Source organism: Molossus molossus, unplaced genomic scaffold (assembly GCF_014108415.1).
Source record: "Molossus molossus isolate mMolMol1 unplaced genomic scaffold, mMolMol1.p scaffold_m16_p_6, whole genome shotgun sequence".
Taxonomy (NCBI): domain Eukaryota; kingdom Metazoa; phylum Chordata; class Mammalia; order Chiroptera; family Molossidae; genus Molossus; species Molossus molossus.
In genome coordinates this window covers 22,739,365-22,754,946 of record NW_023425399.1, presented here as the reverse complement: position 1 = coordinate 22,754,946, position 15,582 = coordinate 22,739,365, and the positions used below count along the sequence as shown (strand labels likewise).

The following is a 15,582-nucleotide window of genomic DNA, read 5'->3' as shown; positions in this document are numbered from 1 at the left end:
ATGTGAATTTTGATGTGTAGAAGCCTGTATATCTCTAGGGAATCTAAACCTAGGACTGACATTGCTGGGTCATAGGATGTTTGTATCTTTAATTGTACTAGATAATGCCAAGCTGTATTCTCAAATGGTCAGATCCATTTTCAGTGTACCTGTTTTACATCCTTACACTACTTGGTATTGCTAAACATTTTAGCCATTCTTAAGGATGTGATGATACCGCATTGTGGTTTTAATTTGCATGAGTTTGTGTCTTCCTTGTTAGGTTAAATGTATTTTTTGTTGTTGTTAATCCTCACCTGAGGAAAATTTTTCCATTCCTTTTTTTTTTTTGAGAGAGTGGAAGGTGGAGTGGGTTGGGGTGGATGGGGTGGGGGTGAAACCTCGATGTGAGAGAGACACATCGATTGGTTGCCTCCACATGCGCCTGGACCAGGATCTGGGATAGAACCCAGATACATGCCCTTGACCAAAAATCAAACCCAAGAGGTGTGTGGGCTGACGCTCTAACCGCAGAGCCACATCAGCCAGGGCAGGTTAGACACCTTCTAAAGTGAGTGTTGGATATCCTCTGTGGTGGAGTGCCTAATTCACATCTTAGGCCTATTTTTCTTCTGGATTGCCCTTTTCTTACTGATTTATATGGTCTAGATACAGGTTCATTTTAGTCTATACGAGTTGTAAATATCAAATCTGTAGGTACTCCATTAATGGTGTCTTTTGCTGAACAAAAGATCTTAATTTTAATGTAGTTTAATTGATTCATTTTCTTCTGTTGAAGGATTATTCTTTTTAAGTTTATTATGTTTAAATACATTATTATTAAATCTCAGAATTAGAAGTGTTTGGTTAAAAGGTACATACATTTGTTTTAGATTTTTGGCTTACCGGTTACTTTCCCACCGGCAGTGTCTGAACCTTTTGATAATGTATGCATAATTTCCCCACACTCTTGCCAGAGCTGGAGTCTTGGGGTCAGTTTTGCCAATGTGTTAGACCTGTTCTATTAATGAGTTGATCTTAGTTTGCTCATGGGGCCAGAGATAAACTGGTTGCATCGTTCCAAGAACATGGCAGTCGATAAGCATAATTACAAGCTTAATACTAAAAATATTCATTAGCTTTTGATTGTGAGGAGCATTTCTAGCCAGTAGGGAAAAGAAAGATCTAAAAAGCCGTTTTCTTTTTTATTAATTTAAGTCAGCCTGATTTGTGCTTAAATTAATGAAAACTTAATATAGTAGTTCAAAGGACCCATGAAATGGATGAGTTAGAGTTTTGTGGATGTCCCTTATAAACTTCTGGTATATTTGTAAGATGTAAAATCATGATTTTACCTACCATTCTTCACACACTTTTATTCAAAGAAGACATCCCGCCCCAACTTTATCTCTGCTCTTCTTCTCTCCAAACTCCAGTATTCATTCATACCTCCTTCCTAGTTTCAAGGTGTGATGTGGCTCCTAAATTTTCCTTGGGAATGGGTGGAGTTTGTTGGAAGGAGCATTTGTTAGATAAAACTTTGAGTGAGTGGAGCTCTCCTACACTCTGGCTTCATTTTCACTGTCTTGCTTGAGTTTAGATCTTCATCATTTTTACTTTGTTCCAATCTAACTCTTCTTCCTGCCTCCAGACTTCCATGCTTAACAAAATGAAACTCCTAAAACTCAAACCATTCCCCTGACCACAGAGACTCCACAACAATCAAAATCTTAATCCCTCAGCACATAGTGTCTTACTTGTGCACTCTTGCTAGAGATATCTCTGGCCTCCCCACATAATTCAGTTTCCTACATGCCTCCTGAAATCTGCAGTTTTCTTGAGTTTGGGATGTTTTTCCACATTGCTCATTTCAGTATCTAGAACGCCCTCCTTTCTTCCCACCGCCAACGCTTTCGCTTACCAGCTAATGTCTTTTCTTTTATTTTTAGCTAACATCTTTTTCTTTTTTTAAGAATTAAAAAAAAAATTTTGATTTGAGAGACAGAGAAAAAAACATTGATGTGAGAAACATTGCTTCGTTGCCTCTTGCATGCACCCTGACCAGGGATTGAACCTACCACCTTTTGGTGTATGGGATGATGCTCCAGCCAACTGAGGCATACTGGCCAGGGCTTAGCTAACATCTTTTATAAAACAGCATTTTGGAAGCCTTACCCTCCCTGATTCTTACTCACTTTCTGTACTCCATGCCCTCTTTCCTTGAACTTAATGACTTAGGTGCACCCTCTTCTGAACTGCTACATTTCTTAGTATACCTCTCTCACTTGCTTTGTGTATAATAGATTTGATCTTTTCCCCTACTCAGTTCAGCTCCTTGAGGGCAGGGTCCTGTTTCCCACTCCTGATACTCCCTTCCTCCCCCCAGAAACTAGCATGGTGTAGCTTGTAGGAGGCACCCTGTAAATGTTTAATGAATTATTTAATGCAAAGTTTTATTTAACTTTCTTGATATATGTATGAAAAGAACTTGCTGGGAAAGGTCAGTTAGAAAGGGAAAAGCAAATCACGTTTAGAATTTACTATAATGCTTGGACAATTTGTAGAGTCTTGCTTATCTGATTTTTCCTTGCTGTCACAGAAGGATGCCCTGCAATGGTCTCGCAATCCGGCTGCAGTGGAGGGAGAAGAGCCAGAGGACACAGCCGATGTGGAGAGCTGTGGGTCTAATGAAACCAGCACTGTGAGTGGTGAAAATGATGGTAAGTGCCCTTAAGATGGGTGAAGAACCACAGCAGTTTCTAGGCACTAACCTTTATTTTTCTCTCTTCCAGTATCACTTGATGAAACATCTTCAAATGCATCCTGTTCTACAGAATCTCAGAGTCGGCCTCTTTCCAATCCCAAGGACAGCTACAGAGCTTCCTCCCAGGTAGGGAGGAAAGTTGGTGACTAGGCTGTGGGGATAAGTGAGGCCAGGCACATACAGGGCTTTCCCTCCTGCAGTTAACTATGAGTGTGTTTGAAGAGTGGAGAAAATCAATTTGGTCTCTACCTGTTAGTGCCATTTAAAAGTGGGCCATAGAGCCCAGCCTGCATTGCTCAGCAGATTGAGTGTTGTCGTCCCAAGGACTGAGAGGTCCCAGTTTGATTCTCAGACAGGGCACGTGCCTGGGTTGCAAGCTCAATCCCCAGTGTGGGGCGTGTAGGAGGCAGCTGTTTCTATCTCTCTCCCCTTGCTCTCTTTAAAAAACATTTGAAAAAAAAATTGAAAGAATAAATAAAATAAAAGTGGGTCATAGATCTGAGAGCAGAGTAATTTGTTTTTACTCTTTACCATGGCTGGATAATCCAGGGAGAAATTAGCATGGTGCAGAGTGGTGAGAATGCAATCCTGGGAGTCAGCGGTTTGCATTATGGTCCTTTCACTCACTAGGTTTGGGACCTTGAGAAAATTGCTTATCTGTAAAAGGGGGATAATGATAGATTCTTTTCAGCTTGGATGATGCTTGGCACGGAGGCCAGCACCTGGCCCAGTAATAGTCAGTGGTGCTGTCGACATTATCTACCCGAGATGGTCGAATACAAACTGTTTTACAAGACAGTGAGTGGAGGCTTAGTTGAGAGGGACTGCTGCTATGGTCTTGCAGGTAACTCACACTCTTTTTGTGTTTCCTCTGGAAATATAGGCAAACAAGCAAAAGAAAAAGCCAGGGGTGATGCTGCCTCGAGTAGTCTTGACTCCTCTGAAGGTAAACGGGGCCCACGTGGAATCTGCATCAGGTATGTGTAAGCTCTTGATTGTGGTGCCTATTCCTCAGGTCCTGGGGACCTTCCTCCCTCTGCCAGAAGTTTCTGACCTAGGTAGTGTGATGCCAGTAGAGCCAGGAGACCGTCCTCTGGCAGGCAGCACGCTGCAGTGGTGAGACCTGACCAAAGTTCCAGTGCTGGGCTCTGTTTTGCCTTCCCCTTTGCCTCACAGGCTGGTCATGAGGGTCCGATGAAGGAGTGTGCAGGTGCTTTGTAAAAGATGCAGTGCTGTACTAAGATTGCACTAAGTAATGCCGTTTAGCATTCTTAGGTGATATATATATATATATATTTTTTTAATCCTTATCCGAGGACTTTTTTCCATTTTTTGTACAGACAGAGTGGGAGGGAGAGAGAGGGAAACATCGATGTGAAAGGGACACATCGAGTGGCTGCCACCCGCACGACCAACCAGGGCCGGGGACAAACTGCAACCGAGGTATATGCCCTTAGCAGGAACCGAACCCGGGCCTCTCCGGACCGCAGGCGGACACTCTAACCGCTGAGCCAAACCAGCCAGGGCCTTATGTGATATTTTTAAGCCAGCCCATGAAGTGTTGAGCTCTGACAGCCCAAGGCTGGGCCATGGAAGCACCCGGTATTGCTGGCAGCATCTCAGGAGAGCTGGGAGAAGTAAGCTTGTCTGAGAGCCATGGGTATGGCAGATGATCCTTTTGACCGGTGGAATGCTGTGCCTTCAGGGTTCTCAGGCCGCCATGCTGATGGTGAGAGCGGCAGCCCATCCAGCAGCAGCAGTGGCTCTCTGGCCCTGGGCAGCACTGCTATTCGTGGCCAGGCCGAGGTTGCCCGGGACCCTGCCCCGCTCCTAAGAGGCTTCCGGAAGCCCGCCACAGGTGAGTGGCTTGGCATTCATTTCTCTTTTTGTAAAGGGGCACTGCTGGCCAAGTGACATGATGAAATCTACTCCTTTAACAGTTTATCTGGGGTGGCCCTCTATTTGTTTATTTTTACCTTGCATTTTGGTTATTCCACATATAGATCTTCTCTGTTAGACTATGATAGAGCTCCTTATGGGCATAGATGGTGCCACATTGTTCTTGTAGGTCTCTGTAAGGGCCTAGTCTGTGCTAGCCTTGGTGGTACTGTTCAGTCAGTGTTTGAGTGAGTGGAAATTGCTTCTGAACTTCTTGGTGAAGAATTCCAAATTTATTTTCTTTCTTTGGTAGCATCCTGCTACCTTTGTTCTCAACATTGTAGTTTCTGTCAGATGCCTTTTCTATAACCCAGTCACTATGTTGAGTGGAAGCCTAAGCTGAATTTGGGAGATGCAAACTAATTCAGTAGTGTGCACCTCCCACACCTAGTAGGTCTACTTTGCAAGGCTAGTATGCTGTTTGCTATTCGCTATTTCAGGATTTATATCTCAAAGCCTACATGCTGGCTGTTTGTAGATGGGCCACAAGAAACTTTTAAGAGCTAGCTAGCCTAGGCTTGTGAAAATTAGAATAAGCCATTACCCAAGTGGGAAGGAGGTAACTCATCAGCAGTGTTCAATTTAAGATCTCACAGGTCTCTATTCTAATTGATTTTTAAAAATAAAAGTAACATTTGCTGAAGCTTCTGTGAGAGGTACTGACATTTCAGTGGGCTTTAAACAACCCTTATTACCTTTCTGCATGGAGATCATACCTCTTCAGCGCATTCACAGGAAGGCTTCTGCACATTTTCTGTTGTGCGCTAACTAGATTTGCTTTTAGACAACTTCCATCATTTCACCAGTCAACTTTGTGAAGCTTGTTCTCCAGCTTTCAAGGGAAGGTAGAGCCTGCCCCCTGCCTAGTTTTCTGTGGAAAGAGAGTCCTCTTCAGGCTGTGACACAGCATGGGACAGAGTCTTATCTGAGAGGATACAAGCCCAAGTGTTCTCTTAGGTTTGATGGCAATGGCAGTCACCTGGGAAGAATAATTGTAACATATAAATTAGGGTGGACTGGACAGTTGAGCAGATTGTGTGCCAGTAAGTTCTGAGTAACTTGGGTGCTGCCACCGAAGCATTTTCTCTCAGTATTTGTATTTTTTTGCTTTAAGAAACTGAAAAGCTGTACCTTTTTACTGCTTCAAAAATTACAGGTCAGATGAAGCGCAACAGAGGGGAAGAGATAGATTTTGAGACACCTGGGTCTATTCTTGTCAATACCAACCTCCGGGCCCTGATAAACTCTCGGACGTTTCATGCCCTTCCATCCCACTTCCAGCAGCAGCTCCTCTTCCTCCTGCCCGAAGTGGACAGACAGGTATGGATAGGTAGCCTCCTCTTTGCTTCTGTGTGGGTGAGCTTTTGTTGTCTTGCTAAGTTTTATATTTATTGGGTTATTTGCCTGATCCTTCTAGGTGGGGACAGATGGCCTGTTGCGTCTCAGTAGCAGTGCACTGAATAATGAATTTTTCACCCATGCGGCTCAGAGCTGGAGGGATCGCTTGGCTGATGGTGAGTAGATATTCTCATCTCAGACGGTTTGGAATGTATCTGCCATGTGTGGTGTCACTTGTTTTCTGGTATTTAAAACATCTTTTTTTCCAATTTCTTTTTTTCCAAGGGATATTTTGTGTGTATATATCCATCTGCATTGCCTCTTCCTCATTAAAACTGTCAGCTCTGCCCTGGCTGGTTTGTCTCAGTGGTTAGAGTGTTGGCCTGTGGACCAAAGGGTCGTGGGTTCAATTCCCCGTCAAGGGCATGTATATCAGTTGCAGGTTTGATCCTAAGGCCCCAGTTGGGGTACGTGTGGGAGGCAGCCAATCGGTGTCTCTCTCTTATATCAGTGTTCCTCACTCCATCTCCCTCTTTCTTCCCTCCCTCCCTCTTTCTCTTCCCCCATCCTGTCTCCTTCCTCCCTCCCTTCTATTCTCAGTAAAAGTCAATGGGAAATATATCCTTGGGTGAGGATTAAAAAAAAAAAAAACAAAAAACTGTGAACTATTCTTTCCATCCAGTAAACATGGCAATGTCTGGATGGGTGAAGGAAAGTGCACCATGGCATTGACCTGCATTGTTAATCTTAACTAGATGCTCTTTTTTTAGACATTGTCACTTGGAGTGATTGTTAGCTTCTCCTCATTTAGTTTTGTGGGTAAGTTACAAGGGATTATGTTGGGAGGTCCCCGAGATGACCTCCAGGTTCAGTGGTTGACTTGGGAGGATTCACAGCCCTCAGCATAGTCTTCTTTACGGTTATGGTTTATTACAGCAAAAGAATACAGAGAAAAATCCCCAAATGGAATAGATGCCTGGAATGAAGTCCAGGGAAACCAGGAGCAAGCTTCCAGGGTTCCTTTCTCAATGGAGTTCCCCCAGCGACGAGTTGTGACAACACCTGTGAAATGTAGTCTACCAGGAAAGCTTGTTAAAGACTTGGTGTCCAGGGTTTTATTGGGAGCTGATCAGGTAGCATGCCTGTGCCTGGCATATATCCAAATTCCCGATTCCCCAAAGGAAAGCAGGTCATAAACCATCTTGTTGGCAGAAACAGTTTAGGCACAGTGAGCCATTCATATCAGTTTGGGGGTAGGAATTCCCTCAAATCCAAGTTCCTAGATGTCAGCCAAGGGCCAACCTTGTAAGCAGGCTCTTCTAAGTATAAGTAATCAGGCCTGCTAGGATTTTTTCTGCACAAGAAGTAAAAATGGTTCTTTTGTTTGTTTGGTTTTTGTTTTGCCTTTTTCTTTTTCTTTAATTTTACATTCTTTTGTCATCCTCACTCAAGGACATTTTTGCATGCATCTTCAGATCAAGCGGGAGGGAGAGGGGGAGGAAGAGAGAGAGAGAGAAACATCGATGTGAGAGAGACACATCGAGTAGTGGCCACCCACACGACCCCAACCAGGGCCAGGGACAAACTGTAACCGAGGTACGTGCCCTTAGTGGGAACCGAACCCAGAACTCTCCTGTCCATGGGCCAACGTTCTAACCACTGAACCAAACCAGCCAAGGCTCTTATTGATTTTAGGGAGAGAGAGAGAAACATCGATAAGAGAGAACATGGACTCACTGCCTCCTGCATGCCCCCCACTGGGGATTTGGCCCAGCAACCTCTTGGTGCATGGGTTGACGCTCAACCACTGAGCCACACCTGCCGGGCTGTTTTGCTTTTTTGAACAAGGTGTTGCTTGCTGTTTTATGACTAATTCTAGGAAAGACTAAATTTCCCTTGTAATAGACATGTTAGTTTTGTTCTGAGAAGAGCATGATGTGAGAGATCCTTTGGAGGAGATGGGAACCAGTATGAATATAGTGAGGGTAAAAAAAAGCTCTAAACTCACCAAAGTCACATGTATTTTTTTTTTTATCCTCACCCGAGGATATTTTTTTTCCATTTTTTGTACAGATAGAGTGGGAGGGAGAGAGAGGAAGGGAGAGAGAGAGAGAAACATCGACGTGAAGGGACACATCGAGTGGCTGCCACCCGCACGACCAACCAGGGCCGGGGACAAACTGCAACCGAAGTACGTGCCCTTAGCGGGAACCGAACCCGGGTCTCTCTGGACCACAGGCCGATGCTCTAACCGCTGAGCCAAACTGGCCAGGGCATCACATGTATTTTGAAAACTGAGATGGTAGAACTGGTTTCCATAAAACATGTGAATATCCTGAATGCATGTACTCAAAGTTTTATTTCTCTCTAGGTGAATTCACTCATGAGATGCAAGTCAGGATACGACAGGAAATGGAGAAGGAAAAGAAGGTGGAGCAATGGAAAGAAAAGTTCTTTGAGGACTACTATGGACAGAAGTAAGGCACTTGGTTGCTGTGAGTGTTGGTCTGGGCTTTTGAGGGATAAAGGCAGATGTTCTCAAAGTCATGTGTATTTGTGTTGGATGAGAATGTGGAGATTGCAGTGATGTGACTCATTTAGTTTAATGCCATTCATTGAGAAACTACCCTAGGTTTTTCTAGGGTTAGTGTTATGCACTGTTGCAGATTTATTTTGTTCTGAGATAATCTAATTGGGTGTGTGTCATTCATAGAAGTAAACTAGGCATGTTCTCTGACCTGTAATTGATGATGTGAATTGGGTTTTCAGATTGGGTTTGACCAAAGAAGAGTTGTTGCAGCAGAATGTGGACCAGGAGGAGGCTGAAATCAAGAATGACTTGCGTGTCCCAGGAGAATTAGCACGGCCACAGCGTGGTCCGGCCACCCGGCAGCGAGACGGGCATTTCAAGAAACGCTCTCGTCCAGATCTCCGAACCAGAACCAGAAGGAATCTGTACAAAAAACAGGAGCTAGAACAAGGAGGGGTTGTTAAAGACGCACAGTCTGTGACACCTGACATCCCTCTCTACAAGGATGGGGAGGCTAAGGCTGACTCAGCAGGGGTAGGCAGTCCTCGCCTGCCCAGCACATCCTCTGCGGCACCTGACCCTGAGGGTCCCAGATTCTCAGTGGAAACGGGGGCTTCTCAGATCCAGACCGATCTGGACAACCTGGCACAGGCCTCTGCCTCTCCAGACAGAATTCCTAGCTTGCATCAGGAGACTGTTGATCAGGAATGTAAGGATCAGAAGAGAAAATCCTTTGAGGAGGCAGCCTCTGCATCCTTTCCCGAAAAGAAGCCCCGGCTTGAAGATCGTCAGTCCTTTCGTAACACAATTGAAAGTGTTCACTCCGAAAAGCCACAGCCCACCAAAGAGGAGCCCAAAGTCCCGCCCATCCGGGTAGGAGTCTGTTTCCCCTTGAGGACCAGGAGATTTGTGGAGCCCCTTTGCAGTGTCCTTATGTTGATTATGTGGGTGTGTAGAGCCCTCTGCAAGAGAGCCATTTCTGAGACCAGTTTGACAAGGGGATAAGGGTCTTTACTGCTTCAGTTGTTTGTTCACTCTGTTGAAGTTACCTCTGGAGGTCGGAATCCTGTGGGGTTTTTAAATTTTTTATTAGGTGGTGATAGATTGTTTGTGTAGTGAATTGCATAGTCCCACCAGAAATTAAATTTAGAAGTGTGGCATATAATAGCCCTTGAGCAAAACCTTCTCAGAATGGTATGATGGTGTGGACAGCCATTTTACCATGACAATTTCATTTTTAAGAAAAATGATTTGATTCCCTAGGCCATGGCCCCTAAGCTCTAGAATCCCATTTTAGCTTTACAGTGCCTAGGTCAGAACATTCAGTCAATTAAAACTGTTTTCTAATTCTTCTCTTTCAGATACAACTTTCACGTATCAAACCACCCTGGGTGGTTAAAGGTCAGCCCACTTACCAGATATGCCCCCGCATTGTCCCCATCACGGAGTCCTCCTGCCGGGGCTGGACTGGCGCCAGGACCCTCGCAGACATTAAAGCCCGTGCTCTGCAGGTCCGAGGGGCGAGAGGCCACCACTGCCATCGAGAGGCGGCCACCACTGCCATCGGAGGGGGGGGTGGCCCGGGTGGAGGTGGCGGCAGGACCACCGATGAGGGAGGTGGCAGAGGCAGCAGCGGTGGTGATGGTGGTGAGGCCTGTGGCCACCCTGAGCCCAGGGGAGCCACGACCACCCCTGGAGAGTGTGCGTCAGATCTACAACGAACACAACTACTGCCGCCTCGTCCTCTAAATGGGGAGCACACCCAGGCTGGAACTGCTGCACCCAGAGCCAGGAGGGAGCACCTGGTCTCTCTCAGAGTGGAGGAGAGCTGCCCACTACAGAGGGCACCAGACAAAAATGGGCTAGAAGATACCTCCCAACTCCCCATTGCTCCCACTGGGGACCAGCCATTCCAGGCTTTGCCCCCACTGTCCTCCAAAACTCCAGCACCTGAGAGATTAGTTGAGCAGCCTGCATTGCATCTAGTTGTTAGAACTGAATGTGAGTCTGGTACCACTTCCTGGGGAAGGGATAATGAGGAGCAAGGACCCACTCTTCCCCTTGACAATGGTCCTATTCAGTCTCTGGTGGAGGATGTTGTATTAGAAGAAGGAACTGGACAGGCTCTGGACAGGGATGGTAGTCCAACCATGAAGGATTCTGTGGATGTGACCCCCAATTCCACCCTTGAATTTTCATTGGCTGGTTGCCTACAAGACAGACAATTTGAAGACGAATTAGGCCTGGGTGATTCATGCCCACCCATGAGGGAAAGTGCTACCAGACAAGAAGACTTGAAAACAGAGAAGCTTGTTTCTGATAGTGCTGCTCCTTGGGTGCCTGGCCTGTCAAATCAGGAGGCAGTGGGACAGCCTGAAACAGGCTCCAGAGAGAATGTTCCATCTGTTGAGCACCAGGTCGGAGAGGAGTGGGAGAAGGCTGCTCCCCTCATCTCTGCATTGCCTGCAGGGTTGACAGCTGAAAAGGGTCTAGATCTCCCCAACTGTCCTTCACTCTGGACAGTGCCATCTCAGGGGTGCACTGACAACACAGGCAGTGACTTCAAACAGGTGGAAGTTGAGAAGCTGAAAATCAACGGAGACTCTGAAGCACTGAGTCCTCACAGCGAGTCCACAGACACAGCCTCTGACTTTGAAGGCCACCTCTCTGAGGACAGCAGTGAGGCTGACCCTAGTGAAGCCACAGTGATAAAGGGATCGTCGGTGGTGGACAAAGAGGAGAAACACGATTGGAAGAGCTCTGTGTCACTCTCCAAAGTGAATGGTGACCATAGTCTGGTTACAAGGACAGATAGGATGGTTGCTCCTCAGAGCTGGGTGTCTCGCGTATGTGCGGTCCCCCAAAAGATCCCAGATTCCCTGCTCCTGGCCAGTACCGATTACCAGCCAAGGCATGTGTCCCTGGGAAGGCCTGGGTCCTCAGTGGAGGCCACTAACCCACTCGTGATGCAGCTGCTGCAGGGCAACTTGCCCCTAGAGAAGGTTCTTCCTCCAGCCCTCTCTGGCAGCAAACCTGAATCCTCACAACTCCCACTTATGAAAGAGCAGGGGATGGGATCTTTGCAAGATCCTGGGGGAAACAGTTGTGCTGTTGGCAGGAACAGCCCCAGTTCTTTAAGAGCTTCGAAGGAACCTCTTCTACCTGATAGCCATGAAGCAAACACTGATCTTGCCAGGCTGGAGGTCACCCAGACTCCTGGAACGCCCCAAAAGATTTCCAAGACGGTCCCAAGTTTAGATGCCCTATATCCAGTAACAAGTCCAACAGCTGCCTCTGGGAAAACAGAAGAATTGGATTCCAAAGAGCAGTTCTCTCCTTTTAGTTTTGAAGAACAGAAGGAAGGCTGTGATCTGCCCCAGTGCAGTAATTCAAATACTGCCCCAGGCAAAAGTCCAGGAAATCTCACTACCTCGAGAGCCCCTTGTTTCTCATCTCCAAATGTGATTTCCTTGGGTCTCAGTCATACAGGTCGGGCCCAAGGTGATCAGAACAGTGCTGGAGGTCAAGGGAAGAAGCTCTTTGGCTCTAGGAACCTGGCTTCAGCCCTTCCATGCCCCAGGCCTGTGGAGCCAATGCCACTGCCCGCTGATGCTCCTCCTGGTTTTCCCAGTAGGAAATTGGGGCCAAGTAAAAACTCTGTGTCTGGGGGCGTACAGACTGCCAGGGAAGACTGGGCTCCAAAGCCACCACCTGTCTCTGTTGGCATCAAGAGTGAGAAGACGTTTGTAGGGGCACCTCTCAAGGCTAATGCAGAGAATGGAAACACAGCTGGGCCTGGTCCTCGGGATCTGGTGGATCACTTGCAGGCGATGCCCTTTGTTCTTGACCTGCCCTTGTGGAAATTGCCCCGAGAGCCAGGGAAAGGGCTCAGTCAGCCTCTGGAGCCTTCTTCTATCCCATCCCAACTCAACATCAAACAGGCATTTTATGGGAAGCTTTCTAAACTCCAGCTGAGTTCCACCAGCTTTAATTATTCCTCCAGCTCCCCAACCTTTCCCAAAGGCCTTGCTGGAAGTGTGGTGCAGCTGAGCCACAAAGCAAACTTTGGTGCGAGCCACAGTGCATCACTTTCCTTGCAAATGTTCACCGACAGCAGCACAGTGGAAAGCATCTCGCTCCAGTGTGCATGCAGCCTGAAAGCCATGATCATGTGTCAGGGCTGTGGTGCATTCTGTCATGATGACTGTATTGGACCCTCAAAGCTCTGTGTATTGTGCCTTGTGGTGAGATAATAAATTATGGCCATGGGAAAAGTTGTATATTTAGTGTGTGTATTTTGATAATGATTGATCTTAAATCTTATACAGAATATCATTGATATAATAGGCTGTCTCTTTAGGCAGGAGCACTCTTGCCTCTCCCTAAAATTTATACTGTTAAAGGCCCTCTCTGTCACTTAGCAACCTTCCTGTCTTGCTGGAGGGGTTTCCCACAGGGCAGCTCATTGGGCTGTGCCCAGCCAGCCTGCCCAGCCCTCGTGTAGACAGTTAGAGCCTGGTGTGGTGTAGGGAGCCTGCCTGACACCCAGAGGGACTTGAAACTGAAGAAAGAAGGTTGCATTCTCCATTGAGGGAACTAGCCTACCTGAACTAAGTAGAAATGTCAGTCTTCCACTGTCCCCTCCCTGCCACCTTTCCTTCTACTCTGGGGAGCTAATGGTTGGGAAAGAACCAGCACAGGGTTAAGCTAACTCCTAGCAGTGCCCACCAGGGGGCTCAAGCACCTGCTGACCTCAAGGTCACAGTTCATTCTGAAGCCAATTGATGGATTTGACCTTTGGTTCTGTTGCTGAAACAAATTTGGGACTTGACTGTCTCGTTATATAATCCACTGGCCCACAGGAGCTTTTGGAACCTTGAATAGACCTGCTTGGACAATGGGGTCGGGCATAAGGTTGTCTATCTTAAAATGCTATCTGTAGATCTTATAAGTCAGATGTCCAGATGTTTGGCAGGTGAATGCCTCTGCCTGACACCCTCCCTGTCACTTTGGACTCATGGGAGCGGGCATCTCCACACACCTGTGTATGTGAAAATCATTTTACATTTCAAAGCAGTGTGTGTTTCTTATTTTTATATTTTTAACTCTTTACCCTTGGATGTATAAAGTGAATTTTTTTGGCTTCTGTAAGTATGCTCTATGCACCTCTAATGTTTTATCATGTATTTATATGTTGTACACAGTACTGGCCGATTCTGTAAATGGATGTATTGTACAGAGAACACAAACGTCTCTCCCTTACTTTACGTCTTGGGCATCATTGCATTAAAGTGGTGTAATAGACTTCTCTCCACCTGTGTCAGAGCCACTGCATGCTGTGCTGCCCGACCTGGGGGTGGAGTGATTGACTTGTGATCTTCCAGGTTGGCCTGGTGCCCTGACACGGGTCACTCTGGGGACCTGCTGCAGCCTGCAGAGCCACAGTAAGATGCTCACCCACTACTGAGCAAATGCGTCTTGCTCCTCACATCTCTTCTCCAACCTTCACTGGCTGCTCACTGCCATATGTGACAGATCACCACCACCAGTGTTAAGTGCTTCTGAATTCATGGTGAGTGCCCTGAGCAGCCCCAGGTGGGCCTTCTAGACCTGGCTCCAGGGACACCGCCTGTCAGCAATACCTGGGACCATGCTCTCCTAGGACCACAGGGCTCCTTTTGACATACTTTGACAGCAGGTGAGGGAAGAAACAGCCAAGCCTGCTGCCTGCCTCTCTCCCAACACATTTCTAACAAATAGATGTCTCCATAGTTGTCTTTCCTCACCCTGCTTCCTGCCTTATTTCTTGTACCTCGACTTGTTGCAGAGTTGAGTCCTTGTTTAACTTCAGTCTCCCTGTGTGAGTGCTTACGTGTGAAGTATAAAATTGGTATGACTTCAGATCTCATTCCATCTGAGAGGTCATTCTCCACCCTCCATTTCATCCAGTCATCCAGTGTGGCATTTTTGTCATCTGAAGCATGAGTGAGAAGTTGGCAACAATGTGGTGGTGATTTAAATGCAGTATTGGCCAAGTCCAAGTAGTCAACTTCAGGAGTCTGTTTACCAAAGACAGGGAGCAGAGGTCCAAGCGTGTTTGACCCTCTTCTTCCTTCTGTTGTGACCTTTGGGGCCACTAGGGTACAGTTTGAAGCTGGTCTGGTCCATGGGGTTGCCCAGGGAAAGCACTGCTCTTGTATGTCTCTTGTGGTATTGGAAAAATAAACCTGTTCAACCCGCACTTGGTCTCAGTCATCTTCTGTGGCTGCCCCACTGGGGTGGGAAGGAAGGTCATGCTGGAGTATAGAAGTTGCATTGAAGGAACAAATGCCAGCTCACTCAACCTCTGCTCTGGAGCTCATGTTAAGGAGCTCCTTTGTGAGGGGAGACCTAAAGGTGCAACTTACCAGTTTCACAGGTCTTTAGATTCAGCGTGACTTGGCAAACTCCCACAGTGCACTGGAAGCAGAAATTAATGAAAGTGATGAGGATGCTCCTCCTCACCACCTCACCGAGACTGGGGTTTCCCAAGAGCTTCCTAAGCACTGATGATCTGTGGGGAGGGTGAACAGTTCTGACCTCGAAAAGCCATAAAGCAGGCACCTCTGTGCAGCAACAGGCAGCAGTGGAGGGAGGTGCTGGCATACGATGGGGTCTGATGCTACTTGGGCGAGGCTGAGTGGGTGCAGCCTGCAGAGGTCGACTTTTCAGTGGTCAGACTTACCTGGAGTACTTAAATACACGATTTTTGTGCTTGGCAAGATCTATCTTAGTATATGAACATGCCAAAAGTGAAAAAGCAAAACAACCGAATAGGAAGTAAAGATGAACTGAAATAGCAGGATCTGTTCATTTATTTCCTGTGAACTGGAGAAAGTAGACTGTGATGGAACAACTTTGGAAGCAGTTCAAACTGCAGTTTTGTGGTGCTGTTTGCTGCAGGTGCAATTGGAGAATTATGGTTGGGCTCTGTGGTGACTGGGCAGCCGCCTGGTGGTGGAAATGGGTATGTGTACCTTCGTGTCACATAGTT

General features: G+C 46.7%; 1 protein-coding gene across 7 annotated transcripts in view; it reads left to right on the top strand.

Annotated features, from left to right (window-relative positions):
- The window catches only part of ASXL1 (ASXL transcriptional regulator 1), an 86,755-nt gene extending 71,690 nt beyond the window's left edge, over positions 1-15,065 (top strand). For 2 of the 7 annotated variants that reach the window (XM_036245123.1, XM_036245122.1), the window contains exons 5-13: positions 2,579-2,699; positions 2,772-2,869; positions 3,627-3,720; positions 4,449-4,601; positions 5,838-6,001; positions 6,099-6,195; positions 8,391-8,496; positions 8,789-9,422; positions 9,911-15,052. In XM_036245123.1, the coding sequence (XP_036101016.1) occupies positions 2,579-2,699; positions 2,772-2,869; positions 3,627-3,720; positions 4,449-4,601; positions 5,838-6,001; positions 6,099-6,195; positions 8,391-8,496; positions 8,789-9,422; positions 9,911-12,802 (4,359 nt within the window). In that variant the 3' untranslated portion in view covers positions 12,803-15,052. Of the gene's footprint in view, positions 1-2,578; positions 2,700-2,771; positions 2,870-3,626; positions 3,721-4,448; positions 4,602-5,837; positions 6,002-6,098; positions 6,196-8,390; positions 8,497-8,788; positions 9,423-9,910 lie in introns of all 7 variants that reach the window. The other 5 variants (XM_036245125.1, XM_036245124.1, XM_036245128.1 and 2 more) reach the window with 4 other exon arrangements.
- Positions 15,066-15,582: the final 517 nt, after the last annotated feature.